The sequence below is a fragment of the Callithrix jacchus genome, chromosome 16 (assembly GCF_049354715.1).
Source record: "Callithrix jacchus isolate 240 chromosome 16, calJac240_pri, whole genome shotgun sequence".
Lineage (NCBI taxonomy): Eukaryota > Metazoa > Chordata > Mammalia > Primates > Cebidae > Callithrix > Callithrix jacchus.
The window spans coordinates 92,871,706-92,889,091 of record NC_133517.1 but is presented as its reverse complement, the minus strand read 5'-3'; the positions used below and the strand labels follow the sequence as shown (position 1 = coordinate 92,889,091).

The 17,386-nt window shown below is 33.0% G+C and overlaps 1 protein-coding gene across 48 annotated transcripts in view; it reads left to right on the top strand.

Annotated features, from left to right (window-relative positions):
- The window catches only part of RIMS2 (regulating synaptic membrane exocytosis 2), a 724,815-nt gene that overhangs the window by 535,694 nt on the left and 171,735 nt on the right, over positions 1-17,386 (top strand). For 37 of the 48 annotated variants that reach the window (XM_078353414.1, XM_078353401.1, XM_035276348.3 and 34 more), the window contains one exon: positions 6,040-6,140. The exons of the other annotated variants lie outside the window; for them this stretch is intronic. In XM_078353414.1, the coding sequence (XP_078209540.1) occupies positions 6,040-6,140 (101 nt within the window). The remainder of the gene's footprint in view (positions 1-6,039; positions 6,141-17,386) is intronic. 48 annotated transcript variants of the gene reach the window in all.

The window sequence follows — 17,386 nt, the reverse complement described above, 5'->3', positions numbered from 1 at the left end:
CAGCTTTTATACTTAGTCCTCTGACAGTATAAAGAAATTTTTGTTTTTATAGTATATCTTGTTGAATCTAGAAAATAAATATATGGAGCCATGCTTTCTCATCTGTAATTGCCACCTTGAAGCGAGCCAAGAGCTGTACACTGATGATACCTTTTTTTTTCATTGCACTTCATTTGGTACATACTTAAATGGTGAATTTAGCATTGAGGGCACACAATTTGGCGCTTTGAGTTTTGTTCATTTTAAATATGTTATTTCTGTCATTCTCTAATGACAGAAATATTGTCTGTATCTTCTTTTGTGTCTATTCCACATTGTTTGTACTTTCTTAAAAGTTCATAAAATGTAATTTAATAAGATAGTCATCAAAATTTTTTTTTCTTCTCAATAGTTTAACTTTAAATTTAAATTAAAAAAATATGTCTCTTCTATATAAGTAATATACTTTTTTAGCATCAATTAGAAAAAAGCCTCAGATAATATTTTGATTTATGTTCAGATTACATTTATTTACATTTTTTATATCACTCTGTATTTTTTAAAAAACAATTAGATTTATTAAAGCTATCCTGTGTGTATTTTGTTATCAATTATTTGGATACTTTCAACAGAAAACAGTTTGCATTTGGAAATCCTTCACTATTGACTACAACTTCATATTTACACCAGTACTTTTAATTCTTAAATTTAACTGAAAAACAAACATATGTACTTTTAAAAGGAATACTATTTAGAATAAATTTAATTACAAAGTGCAGATGTTTAGTGATCATCCCACAAGTTCTTGATATGTTATGTTAAAAAATATAAACTACGATCGATGATGAGTTCCCCCAAAGAAAATTTTTTTGGAAAAAATATAAACTATAAAATTTGTTTTCTAACCTCAAATTATTTCAAGGCAGAGCTTAGTTTTGCCAAGACATACAATAATCAAAAAGAACTCCACATAATCAGAAACCTTCATGAAATAGCCAGTTAGTGCAATTCTTTATCTCACTTAAAGGAAATTTTTTTTAACCTGAGGTTGAATATTTACATACAAATAGAGGAGATGGGGAAAGGAGTAGAGGGAATGTTTTTAAATCATTGAATTATCCATAAGAATTTGAAATACTAACCAATGCAATTTCTGGATTTAAATAAGATAGTCTTAGACTTCCATGATGTCTGTAATTGCATATTTTTAATTTTTTTCTGAAGTTTAGTGTTCTTTCTTGAGTTTCCATATTGGGCTTAAGAGTTTTCCTTCTTAAGATCCTCAGATTTGAACATTTTGTTTATGATTACAAGATAAATGACTGAATCAATAATCCTGCCATAGTCTAGTCGCCATTCAGCTTCCTTCTGAATTGCATCACTGCTAAATCTGTACCCCTACTTCAAAGAAGTTTGGGGTATGAAATTGCTCTCAGACTCCAGGGGCATGCTCATGCTCTTTCACTCTCTCTTTCTTTCTGTGTGTGGGGCAGTGTGTGTGTGTGTGTGTGTGTGTGTGTGTGTGTGTGTGTGTTTGGAAAAGCAAACTTAAAATGATTGCTGTTTTGCACACTACAGAAATCACTGAAAGTATGCTGATGATCTTTGTAGGGCAACTATATAGTAAAACCTAAACAACCACTAGCTGGCTACCAGCTAATGTTGCCATATTCAACTATATCTCTGGTTAAACAATCCATGTATAAGTTAACCTTTTTAATATTAGATGCCATGGCCAACTTCAACTATCTGGGCACATTACATCAGCTTTTTTTAAGTTCAAAATAACCATAAAATTAATTTTTATTTATATCAAAATAAATAGGTACAGAATATGTGATATGATTTAAGAAAATAAGCTTAAATCAAGAACAACAAATATTGGATTTTTTTTTTTTAGTCAGTGGCTGAAAATGGGCCAGAAGCTTCCAGTTTGAAAAAAAAATGATTATTTTGAGATATTTATTAATTCCAGAACATCCACATATGATGTCTTTTTTGTGCTCTGCCTTAAAATTTATAAAGTGAAATAAAGGTATTGTATAGTGTAAGGAAGGGACTTAATATAATTTAAGGAAAAGGAAGAAGATAAGTTTTGTTTAAAATGTCGTTTATTGAGTGGATATGCTAACATATATGGAATTCAGGAGTATTTGCGTATATATACATATCAAAAAACAGAGGGCCATTTCCAGCATAATTTAAATCAACTCTAATATTTATGAAACAATATATTTTTTTCTATTTAGTTAATAATTTACGTATACCAAAAAGAATTTGAGGTAACTTGAATATCAGTTTACTACATTAAACATTAACATATTTTTACATTAATATGTATTTGCAAACATGTAGTAACTTTCATTGTAAATGCATTTGTCCAAGAAATTGGATTGTCCCATTACCATCTCAATCAAATTTTTTTATAATTTGAAAATGTTTTGATAATTGATTTCACAGATATTATGACTATAATTTTTAAGCATACTTGAATTACAAAACCATATCAAACCACTAGGAGGTCTTCTGAAATAAGCATAGTTCATCACATATAAGAAAATGAATCTTAGAGATTCCTAGATAAATTTACCCTCTAAACCTAGAATCCAGCATTTTTCAAAATTTTAATTTGGAAAGTATGAAAGTATTTCAGCAAGATATTAACAGATGGAGAAAAAAGGTAAGTATTCTGTGGTCAAGTGGTTATTCTTCATTGCAGGTTTTTGAGGGCCTTAAATATGCAGATTCTTACTATGAATCTGAGAGATAGAGGAAATTGAGCAAAATTTATTCACTTTATCACTTTAATTTATTTTCCTTTTATAAAATGTACATAGGACATCAGAGCTGAAACAAAGTTTAGAAATTATGTGATTCTTTCCTCAACCAGTGAACAGCCCTCTGTTTTATTGATTTCTCTAAATTGTTTTTCATTTCAAGGAAAAAAAAAAGACTAACTTTGGTTGAAATCAAAATATTATTACTGGATTATTTTCCTCAGAGCAAAGGACTAGCAAAGAAAAATCACCTTGCTGGTGAAGAATCCTCTATGCTGGATCACTTTATCAATAGGAGACTTTTCTCTCTAAGGATATTATTCTACATGGAGTGTTTTCTTTTTGGAAATAGCTTCTACAAATATAGAAAAGAAACAAAAGACTTCATATGAGCCAAACAATTTTTGGGTAGGGAGGTCTGTTTGTTTACAGTTTGCATCAAGGGTTATTCTCCTAGGAAGTTTCAAAATTATAAGGTAAAAGGATATTTACTCAGGTTTGCTGACTAACGTGGTCCATTGAGATTTCATTGGTTAAGACTCTAATAGAGAATTTTCCCATTTGGGAACTGTCTGTAGATGGTGATTGGGTCTGGAGATGAGAGATTTGTTTGAGAGTGTAATTTAATTGATAACATATTTAAATGGTTAGAAAGCTCTGTTCGCACCTTTTTTGCTTATACGGCAAATACAGATTCTTATTCTCCTTAGATCTGCCAGTGATCTGTTAAATATGAGTTGTGTTGCGTAAATCGGATTCTACCTAATTTTTAAACAATTTCTAAAGAGAAAGACACTTTTGCAAGCGCTGTTAAACCAATATGCCAGAGACCAAATCTAACTCACTGCCTGTTTTGTAAACAAAGTTTTATTGTAATAAAGCCACACTTATTATGTATGCATTGTCTTCAGTTGCTTTCATGCTATGGTGGCAGAGTTGTGGCAGAGTAACAGTTTCCATATGGCCTACAAAGTCTGCAATATTTGTTAATGGGCCTTTTACAGAAAAAGTTTGTCAACTACTGCCAGTGTTGACAACTTCACATTACTACCTAGTAATCAGAAGGAATTTAATGTAGCTTTCCTAGGATGTTGCCATTCAGAAAATAGTCTAAATATTGGAAAAAATATATGTTTCTATGTATATGTTTATCACTACATATTATTACCTCTATAGGTATGTGTGTTTAAGCTTATCAATTAGTGCTATTTATATCAACATGAATGAAACTTTTGCAGAAACTTTGCAAACTTTTAGATAATACTGTTTTAGGACCCATAATTTTGTAATGCCGGGCTCATTTTTTTATCGGTTGGCCTTTGGAGAAAATATGTTTACCAGAAAATATCTCTTGAAATACAAACAATTCCAAAGCTGTATTTTAACAGACTAATAGATATTTATACTTGACTATATTTCATATTTGCATCATGGAGGCACTCACCTGGTTTTATATGTCATTCAAATTATATTAATATAGCATTAATATTCCTCACTTTCAAATTTGACTCAGACTCCATCAAATCATTATTAACATGTGACTATTACAAGGAACAAATTATCTCACTTTATTGAATAGTTGATTTAAATTTGCTGGTATGTAGAAGTAACATAGTATAAGTTTTTTTTTTGTATTTATCTTAGATTTTCTTTTTGAAACATTTTCTTCCCTTTTCATATTATTTTAATTAACCAATTTTTCTTTAAAATTTGTTACTAACAAATTTTAACTATCTGATATGCAATGAGATTTTTATGGGGCAGAGAGTAATACTAAAAAATTAAAACATTAAAAATTTAAAAATATTGGCTCAGGAGAGGATACCATAACGTCTAGTTATACTGGTACCTTTTTAATCCCCTTTTCCTTTACTCCATTTTAAAAATCAGGTAAGTATTAAAATACCTTTTTTTAAATAGGCACACTTCTTTACTAAAATTTTAAAGTCATGATCTTAAGCAAGGCGTATGTATGTGTATGTTGGCCTTCCTACCTAAACACACTCTGTGAATTTACTGACATTTTATTGTAGCTACCCAGTTGAGTCTACTAAGTTCATTTTTCCTAATATGTAGATTTGTAGTACATGATCAAGATTTTAAATTATATATGTTTATGAGAAATTGGATATTCCCATGAGTCTTTTAAAAATCATAAATGTAATTTTTTTTGAGATAGGGTCTCACTGTGTTGGCCAACCTGGAGTGCAGTGGTGTGATCATAGCTCACTGCAGCCTCCAAACTCCTGATTTCAAATAATCCTCCACCCTCACCCTTTCAGGTTGCTGGGACTACAGGCATGCGTCACCATACCTGGCAAGTTTGTTGTTGTTTTTATTGTTGTCGTAGAGATGGGGTCATGCTATGTTGCCCAGGTTGGTCTCGAACTCCTGGTCTCAAGCAATCCTCCTGCCTCAGCCTCCCAGAGTGTTGGGATTAGAGGCATAAGCCATTGTGCCTGCCCCATCAATATACTTCCAAAATGCTTTTTCATGTTTTCTAGGATTTGCTGACTGAATGTACTTCTCATTCTAACCAAAATTTTTGAAGACCCTCTGAATATTTACAACTAATGTGTTTTGAGGTTGCATATGTTATAGAGGGCATTAATGTCTTTTCATAATAGGCTTACTGTCTCACTTTCTTAATGATTTATATTCTAATTTTTTAATAAAATTGATATCAGTCATACTTTGTGCCTTTACTGGCATTGTGTGTCATCAGTAGTATTATTACAATGACCTGTTTGTTGATCCTAGTTCTAGAAAATTCAAATTGAAAAATTTCTTATAATTGGATTCACACATATGCTGGGGCAAAGTCCTTTAATATATAGCCTAATTTTATGATAATAGTTTCTAACTGCAATTCTAAAATTGTATTTGAAAGCAACTTATAGCTTTAATACTTATAAATAATGATGAATTACAAGTGAAAGTTCTCATAATATTACTATTGTTAAATTTCTGTGCAGTCAAATATATTCTGGATGTACATGTACCAGAAATTGTTCTCTATCTAATGAAGATTTGTTATCTTCTCTTTAAACTTATTTATATTTTATACAGATTGAAATTATTTTACATATTTAATATCTGGTTTTTACTTACCAAATTGTATACTTTAAAGAAATCTTTTAAATTATATGACATTTAATTTGTATATGCTACATTGAGTGAAAGTAGTATACCAGCCTAGCATTTCTTCTTTTATACATCCTTTAAGTCGGACTCAAAAATAAGAACTGAACATTAATTTTATGGGTTTTTTTCTACTCGATAGGTACTATGGATATAGAGGAGAGAAATCGCCAAATGAAAATTAACAAATACAAACAGGTAGCCGGATCAGATCCCAGACTGGAACAAGATTACCATTCGAAGGCAAGACATTTTTCTTTTTAAAAGTTGTAAAATAATCAATCATTTGAAACAGATTTTTTAAAACTACTAAATGCAGATTAGTCAGACACAAGCATATAATACCATGGCCCCATATTACTAAGCACTAAGATGTATGTGTTTGTATACAGCTGTTAGCAGTAGAATTTGCCTTACTTTAAAAAAGTATTGTAAAATACAGAAGATTAAACATCTAATGACAAATCCTTTAGAATTTTTTATTTGGAAAATCTATAGCCCCTCAAAAACGTTTAAGAAATAGTTAAATGATCTTATGGTTTTCTTTCATATAGATTTTTCCCACTTTAAAGTATTTTAATTGAATCTGGTTTATTACTGAATTATTGGAACAAATTACAAATGGTGCCTGGCTTTTAATGGATCACTGACAAGTTTTCGACTTTAGGATAGTGTGAAAGCAATACACATTCAGTGGAAGTTGTGTATCAAGTACTCACAACAATTCTGTTTTTCCCTTTCAGTAAAGCATTCAATAAATTACATGAGCTATTCAATACTTTATTATGAAATAGGCTTTCAGTTAAATGATTTTGCCCAACTATAGGCAAATGTCTAGTATTCTAAACATGTTTGAGGTAAGTTATACTAAGCTGTGATGTTTGGAAGATGTATTAAATGCACTTTCAACTTACACTCGGTTCAATAGGAACATGACCCCATCATGAAGCAAAGAGCATCTGTACATATTCATGAAGTCCTGTTAAGGGTTCAAAAGTCTTTTAGTATGAATCTTTTTAAACTACTCTTTGGGAATATTTTGAAGTATGAGATCTACCAAGGGCAGAAATAAAGTATTTTTTTTTTCTTGAAACAGAGTCTCACTTTGTCACCCAGGCTGGAGTGCAGTGGTGCAATCTTGGTTGACTGTAACCTTCACCTCCTGGGTTAAAGTGATTTTCCTGCTTCAGCCTCCCAAGTACGTGAGACCACAGGGGTGCGCCACCATGCCTGGCAAATTTTTATATTTTTAGTAAACACAGGGTTTCACTATATTGGCCAGGCTGGGATCGAACTCCTGACCTTGTGATCTGCCCTCCTTGGCCTCCCAAAGTGCTGGGATTACAGGCATAAGCCACTGCGCCCAGCCTATTCCATTGTTCTTGTACTCCATTACCTTTTTTTATTAAACACGTTTTTAGTTGCTCTATACTATTCATGGCCAAAGTCACGAAAATACTTTGTTCTGATATAGCTATTGAAGATTTAATAAAAGAATTAAAATAGCAAAATTTACTCATAACTGTAGCTATTATATGCTCTATGACTTAGTAATTAAATCATTATAGTTGTAATATTCGTGGTCTTTGTGTAATAGAGAAAAGCAGTTTGTATTTTTTAAAACTTAGGCCTGTTTTATCCTTACATACTTAATCTTCCGTTTCTATTACATTACATTCTTTTGTAACGTCAAGAACTAGTTAAGTAAAGCATAAGTGGCTATGGTGGGTATACATATGTAGCAGGTACATACATATGTACCAGTTTCTAGCTTCCCCAATAAGACAACATAGAAAAGGCAGAGATTCTTACATCAGCACCTACTCCTAAACTACCAGTCTCTTCCACAGATTACATTATTACCATACAAAATCATTTATCACAAATTCCGATATACTGGCAGTGTCACAGGCCTAAAGCCAGACAAAAGTAAATTTAAGACAAATAAAAATAGCCTTGCGCTTTACTTAGTAGGTTCTAAATTTCTGGAAAATTTTCACTAAAATGAAAATATGAATAACTTCAAACAGGTACAGTGAATTTTATAGAAAATAGTTCTATAATGCTATATTTTAGATATATTCCCATTTTAGTTAGATAGCAGAAATTATGTTTGTTTTTTGTTAGTTTGTTTTGTGTTTCTTCCTGGAACTAAATAGACACCCCTGACCTTTTGTGGTTTTTTTTATGCTGTAGTCTCTCATCTGTTCACCTTACATAATCCAGAGACCAAAGCATAAAGTCCTAATAAAATAAGATATTAAATTTTTTGTAAATATGTCTTCAGATAACACAAATTTGTTTGTTGGTTTATATTTTACTATACGTGAGGAAGGAATGTAGATTATTTTTTAAAATACTTATAATATTCTAATTAATATTGTCAATGGAGAAGAAATCAAGAGAAAATAAAGTCAGGATAAAACAAGGTAACTCCAAAAGTAAAGTCTGTGAAGAAAATGCATAGTGTCAGATCCTGCATACCCACTACATGTGGGCCATATGTGTTAACCCTGAGCTTTCTAACAAGCAGCAAAGGCAGAAAGGGAAACTTGATTAGTTTTATGATTTACATTGCTCATACAATAAACACAAGTTCCTTAGAAGCAATATCAGTGATTCTTGTTATACAAACCTGAGAGAAATTTATTACAGAAGGATGGACCAAAGGAATACTATATAGGTATACCTGGGGTTCTTTTTTTTAATTTTGATTTTACTTCAATTCATGAATAAATCAATGTTTAAGGCTTGAAAGTTTTATAACTTTGACAGCAATCATTTTAAGTTGGGAAAAAATAAATATTGGTAAAGATTAATTGTACGAAGTATTATAATTTCCTAGATATTCTCTAAGGGTGTAGATCAGCAGTATCAGCATCAATTGGAGACTTTTAGAAATGCAATTGTCTGGAGCCCCTTCAGACCAATGGAATAAAAACTCTGGAGTTGGGGTTCCTGTGTTTTAACAAGTCTATCAGATGATTCTGATGTAGACTAATTTGAGAATTACTGCTCTAAGGTGAAGAACCATTGTAAAAATTATCCTTTAGATAACTGAGTTGACTTCCTTAATTGGAGTTTTAGCTAGAAGCCAGAGGTGAATGATGTGATCAAAAAAATGGAAACATTATTTTGAGAATAAATGATCTGACATCTTTATAAGGCCTCTAATAACGTCTGACAAATCCTATCACTGAATGGAGAACACTTATCACTCTGTTTTCTATTGCCAGAATTATACAGCGAGCTTACCTCAAAATATAATCAAGTCTCTTAAGCACAACTTTTTAAGGGGGTCCAAAATACAACCCTATTTTGTACCACAACAAGGTATTTCTTGATGTGGAACTATCTTTGCTGGATCATCTATCTCCCCATCATCTGAGATTCATCTTCCTGTGATATGGGTCAAAGAGAAAATTACAGAGGAATCTTCTTCAGACATATATACAATAAGTTACATTCGTTTTCAATTCCTTAGATTAAAATTTGCAACATCATTTCTCTCTTTTTTGATGAGGTTTATTTAGCTTCTGTTTACATTCTTTACTTTTTATTTTTGTGACAAATGCTAATTATAGAGCCTCCTATTGAGCGATATGTTTTAACATTAGATCCAGTTGCTGAAGATAATCATTTAACAAATAAGGGAACTAAGATATAGAAAGGTTAAGTAATCTATCCAGGATCACGTAGCCACTAAGTCATGGAAAGTATTATTTGTGGCTAATTTAGTTTTTCAAATTTGACATAACTGTGATGAAATTCAAAGCCTCAGACATATGAAGCATATGCTCTCTCCTGAGCTGTATTCCTGAAATTCCAGCAGCACTATTCTGAAGCCCTGTGTGGAATCTAATTGTTAGCCTAGGTTTTTAAAAAAAAAAAAACAAAAAACTGTACAGTTCACATTCTAAATGGCATTGCTCCCTGAATTTCTCAAGACTTCTGAATTGATAGTTTTAAATAACTTATACTAAATTTAAAGAACTCTTAGTAACTCACTTTGAAAGCATCTATAGAGCAATACCTACTAAATTACTGTTTTTCTAAGAATATTTTAAGTATACAAGAAAACTTGAAAGCAGAGAGTCTGTTTTTTTTTTTTTTTTTTTTTTTTTGAGACGGAGTTTCGCTCTTGTTACCCAGGCTGGAGTGCAATGGCGCAATCTCGGCTCACCGCAACTTCCGCCTCCTGGATTCAGGCAATTCTCCTGCCTCAGCCTCCTGAGTAGCTGGGATTACAGGCACGCGCCACCATGCCCAGCTAATTTCTTGTATTGAGAGTCTGTTTTTAATAAGAGTAGCAAAGACATATACAGACATGATTCCTAGTTAATCAGTGGATGACTTCTCAGGGAGTTTCCCTCAACTTAATATACTCTTTCATGCCTCTTGAACTCTCTTTATCCCAGCTTGAATATGATTCATCTATTCTTGGCAATAATTTAAGAATCAACATATTTTTTCTATAAAATCAATTTTCTTTCCTCTTTATTTGCTCAGAAAAATGTGATTTATTATGTTTCACAGTGCAAATTATGGTTCACCATAGGTCAACTACCCTTCTGTGAGTTATATAATGATAAACCAGCATAATCATCAGTAATTAAAAGTCAAACAATGTATTTATACATGGAAATTAATATGGATGATTTGATAATGTTCATTTAAACATATGAGCTTTAGTTTTAAAATCACTGTATTTAATGTTTTTAAATGTTCCCCAAAACAATATTGCTATGAAGATATTCTTTGAAAGAGAGACCCCATAGCATTTCAACAAATAATCCTCATTCAACAAATAATGTTTATTGACACAGTATTTATTGGAACTCAAAGCTTATTTCTCTGGAAAAACAATGCTCTTTTTTAAGGAGTATGTTGTGGTAATGCTTCTACAAAATTGTCACAAAAATGTCTTATTCCTGTTAAAGCAGTTATATCATACTTTTCCATTCTCTTATTTGTCTCCCTGGAATTAAGAAACAGTGTAATCTATGAGTTGCCCAGATCTCTTCAAAGGGAGGCCAGAAGTCTGTGATAATCTGTTTAACCCGGAATATAATACACTGGGTTAGAACAGAGGACGAAGTAGTAAAAGAAAGGAAAAGAAAGTCTGTTTCCATTTATTGTGCATGCCTGACCTTAGGCACTTCTCACCTACATCCTGTCACTTTTTTCCCCAGGCTTTTAGCCCTTTAGGCTCTCATTCACAGATCTCAAAGAGGTATTGGGGAAAAGCAATTTGGTTAAACTAGTTTACATTAAAATATGAATAACAACACAAGGCTACATTTTTTAAAAAGCCCTTATGAACACAAAATAAACTGAAATTGGTGGACTTATAGGCAATATTAATAGAAAATATTTCAGATAGTTAAAGTATGTCTGGCAAGTAAAATGCCACTGTTATCTAAACAGTTTCATTTGATTAGCACTTATGCTCTTCTCAACACTGAGAAGACACATTCTGTGCTACCTTAAGTGTTTTACATTGACTTTCAAGGCACAGGCAATGAGGGCAGAAAAGTGGAGGCTTGTTAGAAGTGGCCATATATGGACTCTAAAAATTTAATGTTTGTGAGTCAGAAATACTTTAAGTCTCAAATATCATGAGAACATGGCAGCAGTGGGTAAGTAGTGTAGTAGAAAGAGCACAGCCTGGAGTCAAGTAGACTCTGCCTGGGTGGCTGGGGGTAGTTTAACCTCACTGCCTTTTTTATCTATTAAACAAAGCTTTGGTATCTATTTTATATGGTAGTGATGAGGATTAAATGAGATGATGCATATAAATTGTTTAGCACCTAGTAAATGCTCAATAAATGCAGCTAATATTAGTTATTATTTTATAGTAACAATAGCAAATATAATCATAGGTACCAGATATGAATCTGATGAGACCAAAAAGAAATCATAAAGGAATGAGTAAGATAAGGAAAAGGATTTTAGTGTGGCTCAGACATCATTGCATGTTCCCTTTACTCTCAAATAAGGAGATTCAAGCAGCAGAAATCTAAAAGGAAAATGAAATTTAGAGGAAAAGAATTAATGAATCTTAAAGGGATATGAAGATTTTTAAAATTAAAAGAGACTGGAACATAATGTGTGATGAAAAATTACAAACCAAATTACTGAAATTAAGAAATTATGCTATCATGGTTGACAGTAAAGGTGACCAGTCCTTGATGAAGTGATTAACAGGCATGCGTATGGATGGGGGTGTTTTAAAGAACTACTCATTAATAGTGATGATGTAAATGGACCTGAAAACTAAGATTAAGTTTATAAAAGGCCAATTTTAAACGTAGATTAGATAGCCTTTTACATAATAAGAATAAACATGAAAATACATGAATTTTGATATAATGTAGATGTAAAGAAATAAGGGTTATGTTTTAATTTTACAGCAGTGATAGAAATAAAATACTTGAGAAAAGTATTTTTCTTAAGGAGAAAAATTGAGTTGCTGTTAGTATGTAACGCAGCCCAGTAACATAATGAGGTAGGTAGAGCCAGGCCTTGTGCCTGCTACAGGAAGAGCTGCTGTGGCCTGAGTTCTCAAGCTACCAAGAGAACCTACCATTCATGTAAACCAGACATCATTGTGCAGGTGTTAGATGGAATCCGCTGAGAAACAGAACAAGAAGATTCTAATAGGCGTGATCTCGTTAACCCAGTCTCTACTCTGCAAAGGTCCTCAGGGAGTACGATAAGATGTTTTAAATAGGAAGTAATGAAGCATTCTTCTGTGGAATAAGCAATCTACTGTTTGATAAACAGTAGTTGGGTTCAGATTTCCAAAGAAAATCCCTGTTAGGCATAGTCTAACCAGATACCCAGCAGAATAGTTTTCTATTTTTGAATTAGAATTAAAATCACTTACTCATGATTTTCAACCAAGCCCAGTCGAGTAATCTTATCTTGTACTGATGAAGATGTCAGAGACTATGCCAGTGACTGTACCTGGATTTCCTCAATGAAACACATCACTTCTGTAAAACTCTTATTTTACTTTTTCATATTTTCATATTTTGTTTACTTCTTCATGCCTCAGCAAGCAGACAGCTTCAGGTTCTATAGCAGAATCCCAAGAGAAATTTCTGGAAATCAGTGAAACTCCTGATATGGGAGCATAAGAGAAAAAAGCATAACCTACATTACTTAGAAGTATTCTTAAATTCCAGACTAACCTACGAAACTATGAGAGAGTATGCTGAGTCCTGGATGTTACTGCCACCTAGTACTCTCCCCACCTCTCACCTGCTGAGGATACATTTGACCAATGATTGCGCACTTTTGACTGCTCCCTGGCCCCAAAGCAGGCTACAGTCTTCTAAGCTAAGTTGCTTGTCCAACCCAGACATCCTCCAGGATTTTAATTAGTCACTTGCTGTGTATGTTTTACTTTTAGCTCACCCTGTGGTACTTCATTTACCAAGTATATTTATGAAGATACATAAACTTAGATTTGAAATCTAGGATATTAAACTAGCAAATAAGAGCAGCATTATATAATATGGCTGTAGAAGTGCACGAGATGCTAGTAGTGATCTTACCAAGGCCTGATTAAAGGCTTCAGTCCCACTTACAAAATCGACAAATGGTTATATAGCCTAATTAAGAGTCATAGTTCAAAATGAAAAATGATTAAGTTACATTTTAAAATCATTTATGTCCTATTTTCTGCCTCTATAGCTTTTTAAATTCATGTTTGTGAGGATAGATTTCTCATCTGTGTAATATTAAAAATCCATCAAACTAGCATTCAGTAGTAACTAAAAATTTCTTTATGTTTATATCATTTCTTTTGTGAGATAAATAAAAGAAGAGGTGATGTCAAGTGAGAAGGAGCCATTGGAAGCATAACTTCTTACTATTGGTACACAATACTATTAATTACTATAACAGCCACATTTATGGCAGAAATTCTAAAGTCTTCTTTATGGTAATAGAGATATATGGGCAGTTTGTTAATCACCCTTTAATTTATTTTTAGTGATAATGGTTAAATGAATACTATAGAGCAGTATTAAAAGTGTAGACTCCATAACCTAACTGTCTAGATTAAAACCCTACCTCTTTTACTCTCTGTATGACCTAGGGCAAGTTACTTAACATCCTTGTGCCTCAGTTTCTTATTCTATAAGGTGTGTTAATAATAGTACCTAACTCAGAGGATTATTTTCTTCCTTTTTTTTTTTTTTTTTTTTTTGAGACAGAGTCTTGCTTTGTTGCCTAGGCTGGAGTGCAGTGGCGTGATCTCAGGTCACTGAAACCTCCACCTCCCAGGTTCAAGTGATTCTCCTACCTCAGCCTCCCGAGTAACTGGGATTACAGGCATGTGCCTGTAATTAACCACGCCTGGCTAATTTTTTTGTATTTTTGGTAGAGACAGGGTTTCACCATTTTGGCCAGGCTGATTTTGAACTCCTGACCTCAAGTGATCTGCCCTCCTCGGCCTCCCAAAGTGCTAGGATTACAGGCATAGATTGTTCTCAAGATTGTCTCTATATATATATGACTCCTAAAGTAGAGCTTGATATGTAATAGCAATCAGTAAATGTTAGCTGTGAAATGATAACGATGGTTGTGGTCATGGTGGTGGTGATGATGATAATGATGATGATGATGGGAAAGAAGGATAAAAGGAAGAATCATTGTTTCCAACAGATAACTTCCTCTTAGCAGAGCCCTTCAGGGTTCAGGTTTATATTTGTTGTCCTCAGGAATCTTGTTGAGATAGATAAGTATATCTTTAAGGTAATCTTAAAAACAGGTGGGGAGAAAAGGATGAAAACTTTTTCTTTTTTAATGATACTTTAAAAGCCTAAAGTTATTTGAGTTGTCTTTTTTGCCAATCTATTCAAATTTTTGTCTACCCAAAATTCTAATCATGTAGTTTCTATTCTCTAGCAAGCTGATTTTATTTAAACTTTAAATATCTATCTATTGGTATAGATATACCTGCAGGCAGATATAAAATTATATCATATTTACACATAATTTATACATCTGCATCTACACATACACTTACTCGTACCCTAAAGCTCTGAACTCCTCCATTATTTAGCTAGCAAGTATTTACTTATTCCTTGCCTCATTGGAAGAAATTCTCCTTTATTTCTCATCTCTCATGTTATATAAAATATCTACATTTAAAAATTTGATGGTGGCTGGAAGCAGTGGATCACACCTGTAATCCCAGCACTTTAGGTAGCCGAGGCAGGTGGATCACCTGAGGTCAGGATTTTGAGACTAGCCCGGCCGACATGATGAAACCCTTTGCTACTAATACAAAAAATTAGCCAGGCCTGGTGGCAGTTGCCTGTAATCCCAGCTACTCAGGAGGTTGAGGCAGGAGAGTCGCTTGAACCCAGGAGGCAGAGGTTGCAGTAAGCCAAGATCGCTACACTCCAGCCCGGACAACAGGACAACAAGAGTAAAACTCTGTCTCAAAAAAAAAAAAAAAAAAACTTAATGGTAACTAATTTTAATGACATTTTAGAGATTTTATATATTTACTTGTGATTAATCTTCGATTTAAAAAGTTTTTGGTTGAGGTTTATTTTTCCTTAACATCCCATATTAGTTGATTAGGGCTGCTATAACAGAATACCATAGAAGGAGTGGCTTAAAGAACAGAAATGTATTTTCCCAGTTTTGGAGGCTAGAACTTTAAGGTCACCGTTGTCTGGGCTGGCTCCTTCTGAGGCCTCTCCTTGGTTTTCAGATGGCTGCCTTCTTGCTGTGTCTTCACTTTGTGTGTGTCTGTGTCCTAATCTCTTCTTATAAGGATGCCAATCATATTGGATTAGGAACTATGTGACCCCATTTTACCTTAATAATCCTTAAAAAGTCCTAGCTTCAAGTACAGTCACATTCTGAGGTACTGAAGACAAGGATTTTAGCATAGGAATTTGGAAGGAATACAATTCAACCTATAACACATCTCTACAAAATAGCTAATGATATTTTAAATAAAAGCTTTACTGCATTGTGGAAGCATATTTAATTACAACGTGAATAGGGATTTTAAAGCAACTAAGTATAACTGTTTTGCTTTGAACTTTTGATTTATTTTTTCATTTTATTACTTTTCCCTATTCCGATTTTTACAACTGCCTTCTCAAATCCTAAGAGATAAAATATTTTGGTTTTGTGTTTGCAAATGCATCTTAAAAATTATATGTCTTCACCATAAAAACCACATTTAGGGCCGGGCGCGGTGGCTCACGCCTGTAATCCCAGCACTTTGGGAGGCTGAGGTGGGTGGATCACGAGGTCAAGAGATCGAGACCATCCTGGTCAACATGGTGAAACCCCGTCTCTACTAAAAATACAAAAAAATTAGCTGGGCACGGTGGCACATGCTTGTAATCCCAGCTACTCAGGAGACTGAGGCAAGAGAATTGCCTGAACTCAGGAGGCAGAGGTTGCAGTGAGCCGAGATCGTTCCATTGCACTCCAGCCTGGGTAACAAGAGCAAAACTCTGTCTCAAAAACAAAAACAAAAAAAAAACATTTAAATAGGATTCACAAAGCCATAATTTTATGCTGATGTTCAAGCATAGGTCCCTTTCCTTTATATGTATTTGTGAATTGCTACCTTTTACCATATAGTCACATTTTAAGCCAGGAAATATAAAAAGACTATTTTTAATTATGAAAAAGTCATCCAGTGTTGCAGTGTTATGTAAAAAGAAAAAGTCATTTGTTGAAACAGCAACTTGTATATTATAGAGCACTGTAGAATTATAGCAGAAAATAATTTATTCCTTTTTACTAAACATAAAGTTTCTAAAAACTGACAAAAGAAAAAATTGTAGATAAATTGCATGCAGCTACCTGCAGATAAGAGGATAAATCTATGGAAAATAGCTACAATTTTATGTAATCACTTTTTTCAGGAGCACAAACTTTAGTTGTAGTTTTCTTTAGTTGGAAGGGTTACAGATATTATTCATTAGCAAAATAAATCATTGTTGTATTAAACATTTGGAAATTTGATTACTTCTATTGCATCAGTTTTGAAGACTGTAAAATAATACTCCAGTCTGAAAACAATACAGCTAGCCTTGGAATGTATTTTATATGAAGGAAGGGACTTTGCTGCTAACTTCAGAGGATGGAAACATCTCTATAGCACTAGGGCTAGCACATGGGAGTGTCTATTAATCATAGTGGTTTTTTTTTTTTAGTATTATTATAACATGGGAGGTGGGAGTAATAAAAAAATATAGTTGAGTTACATTCTGATAGATGAATCAAAACTTACTATCTAGTATAATTTCCTGAGTAACAAAGAAATGGCTGTGATTTTATTATTGGCCATTTTTAGGTCATTTTCATGAGCTGGAATACTTACAAACAAGGCTAACAGTCTCCAGGGTCCAGTCACATAAGAACACGTTACTTCTTAAGCCCTTTTCTATTTTCTGCAAAAAAAAAAAAAAAATTGCCTAAATTTTAAATGGGGTTATTTC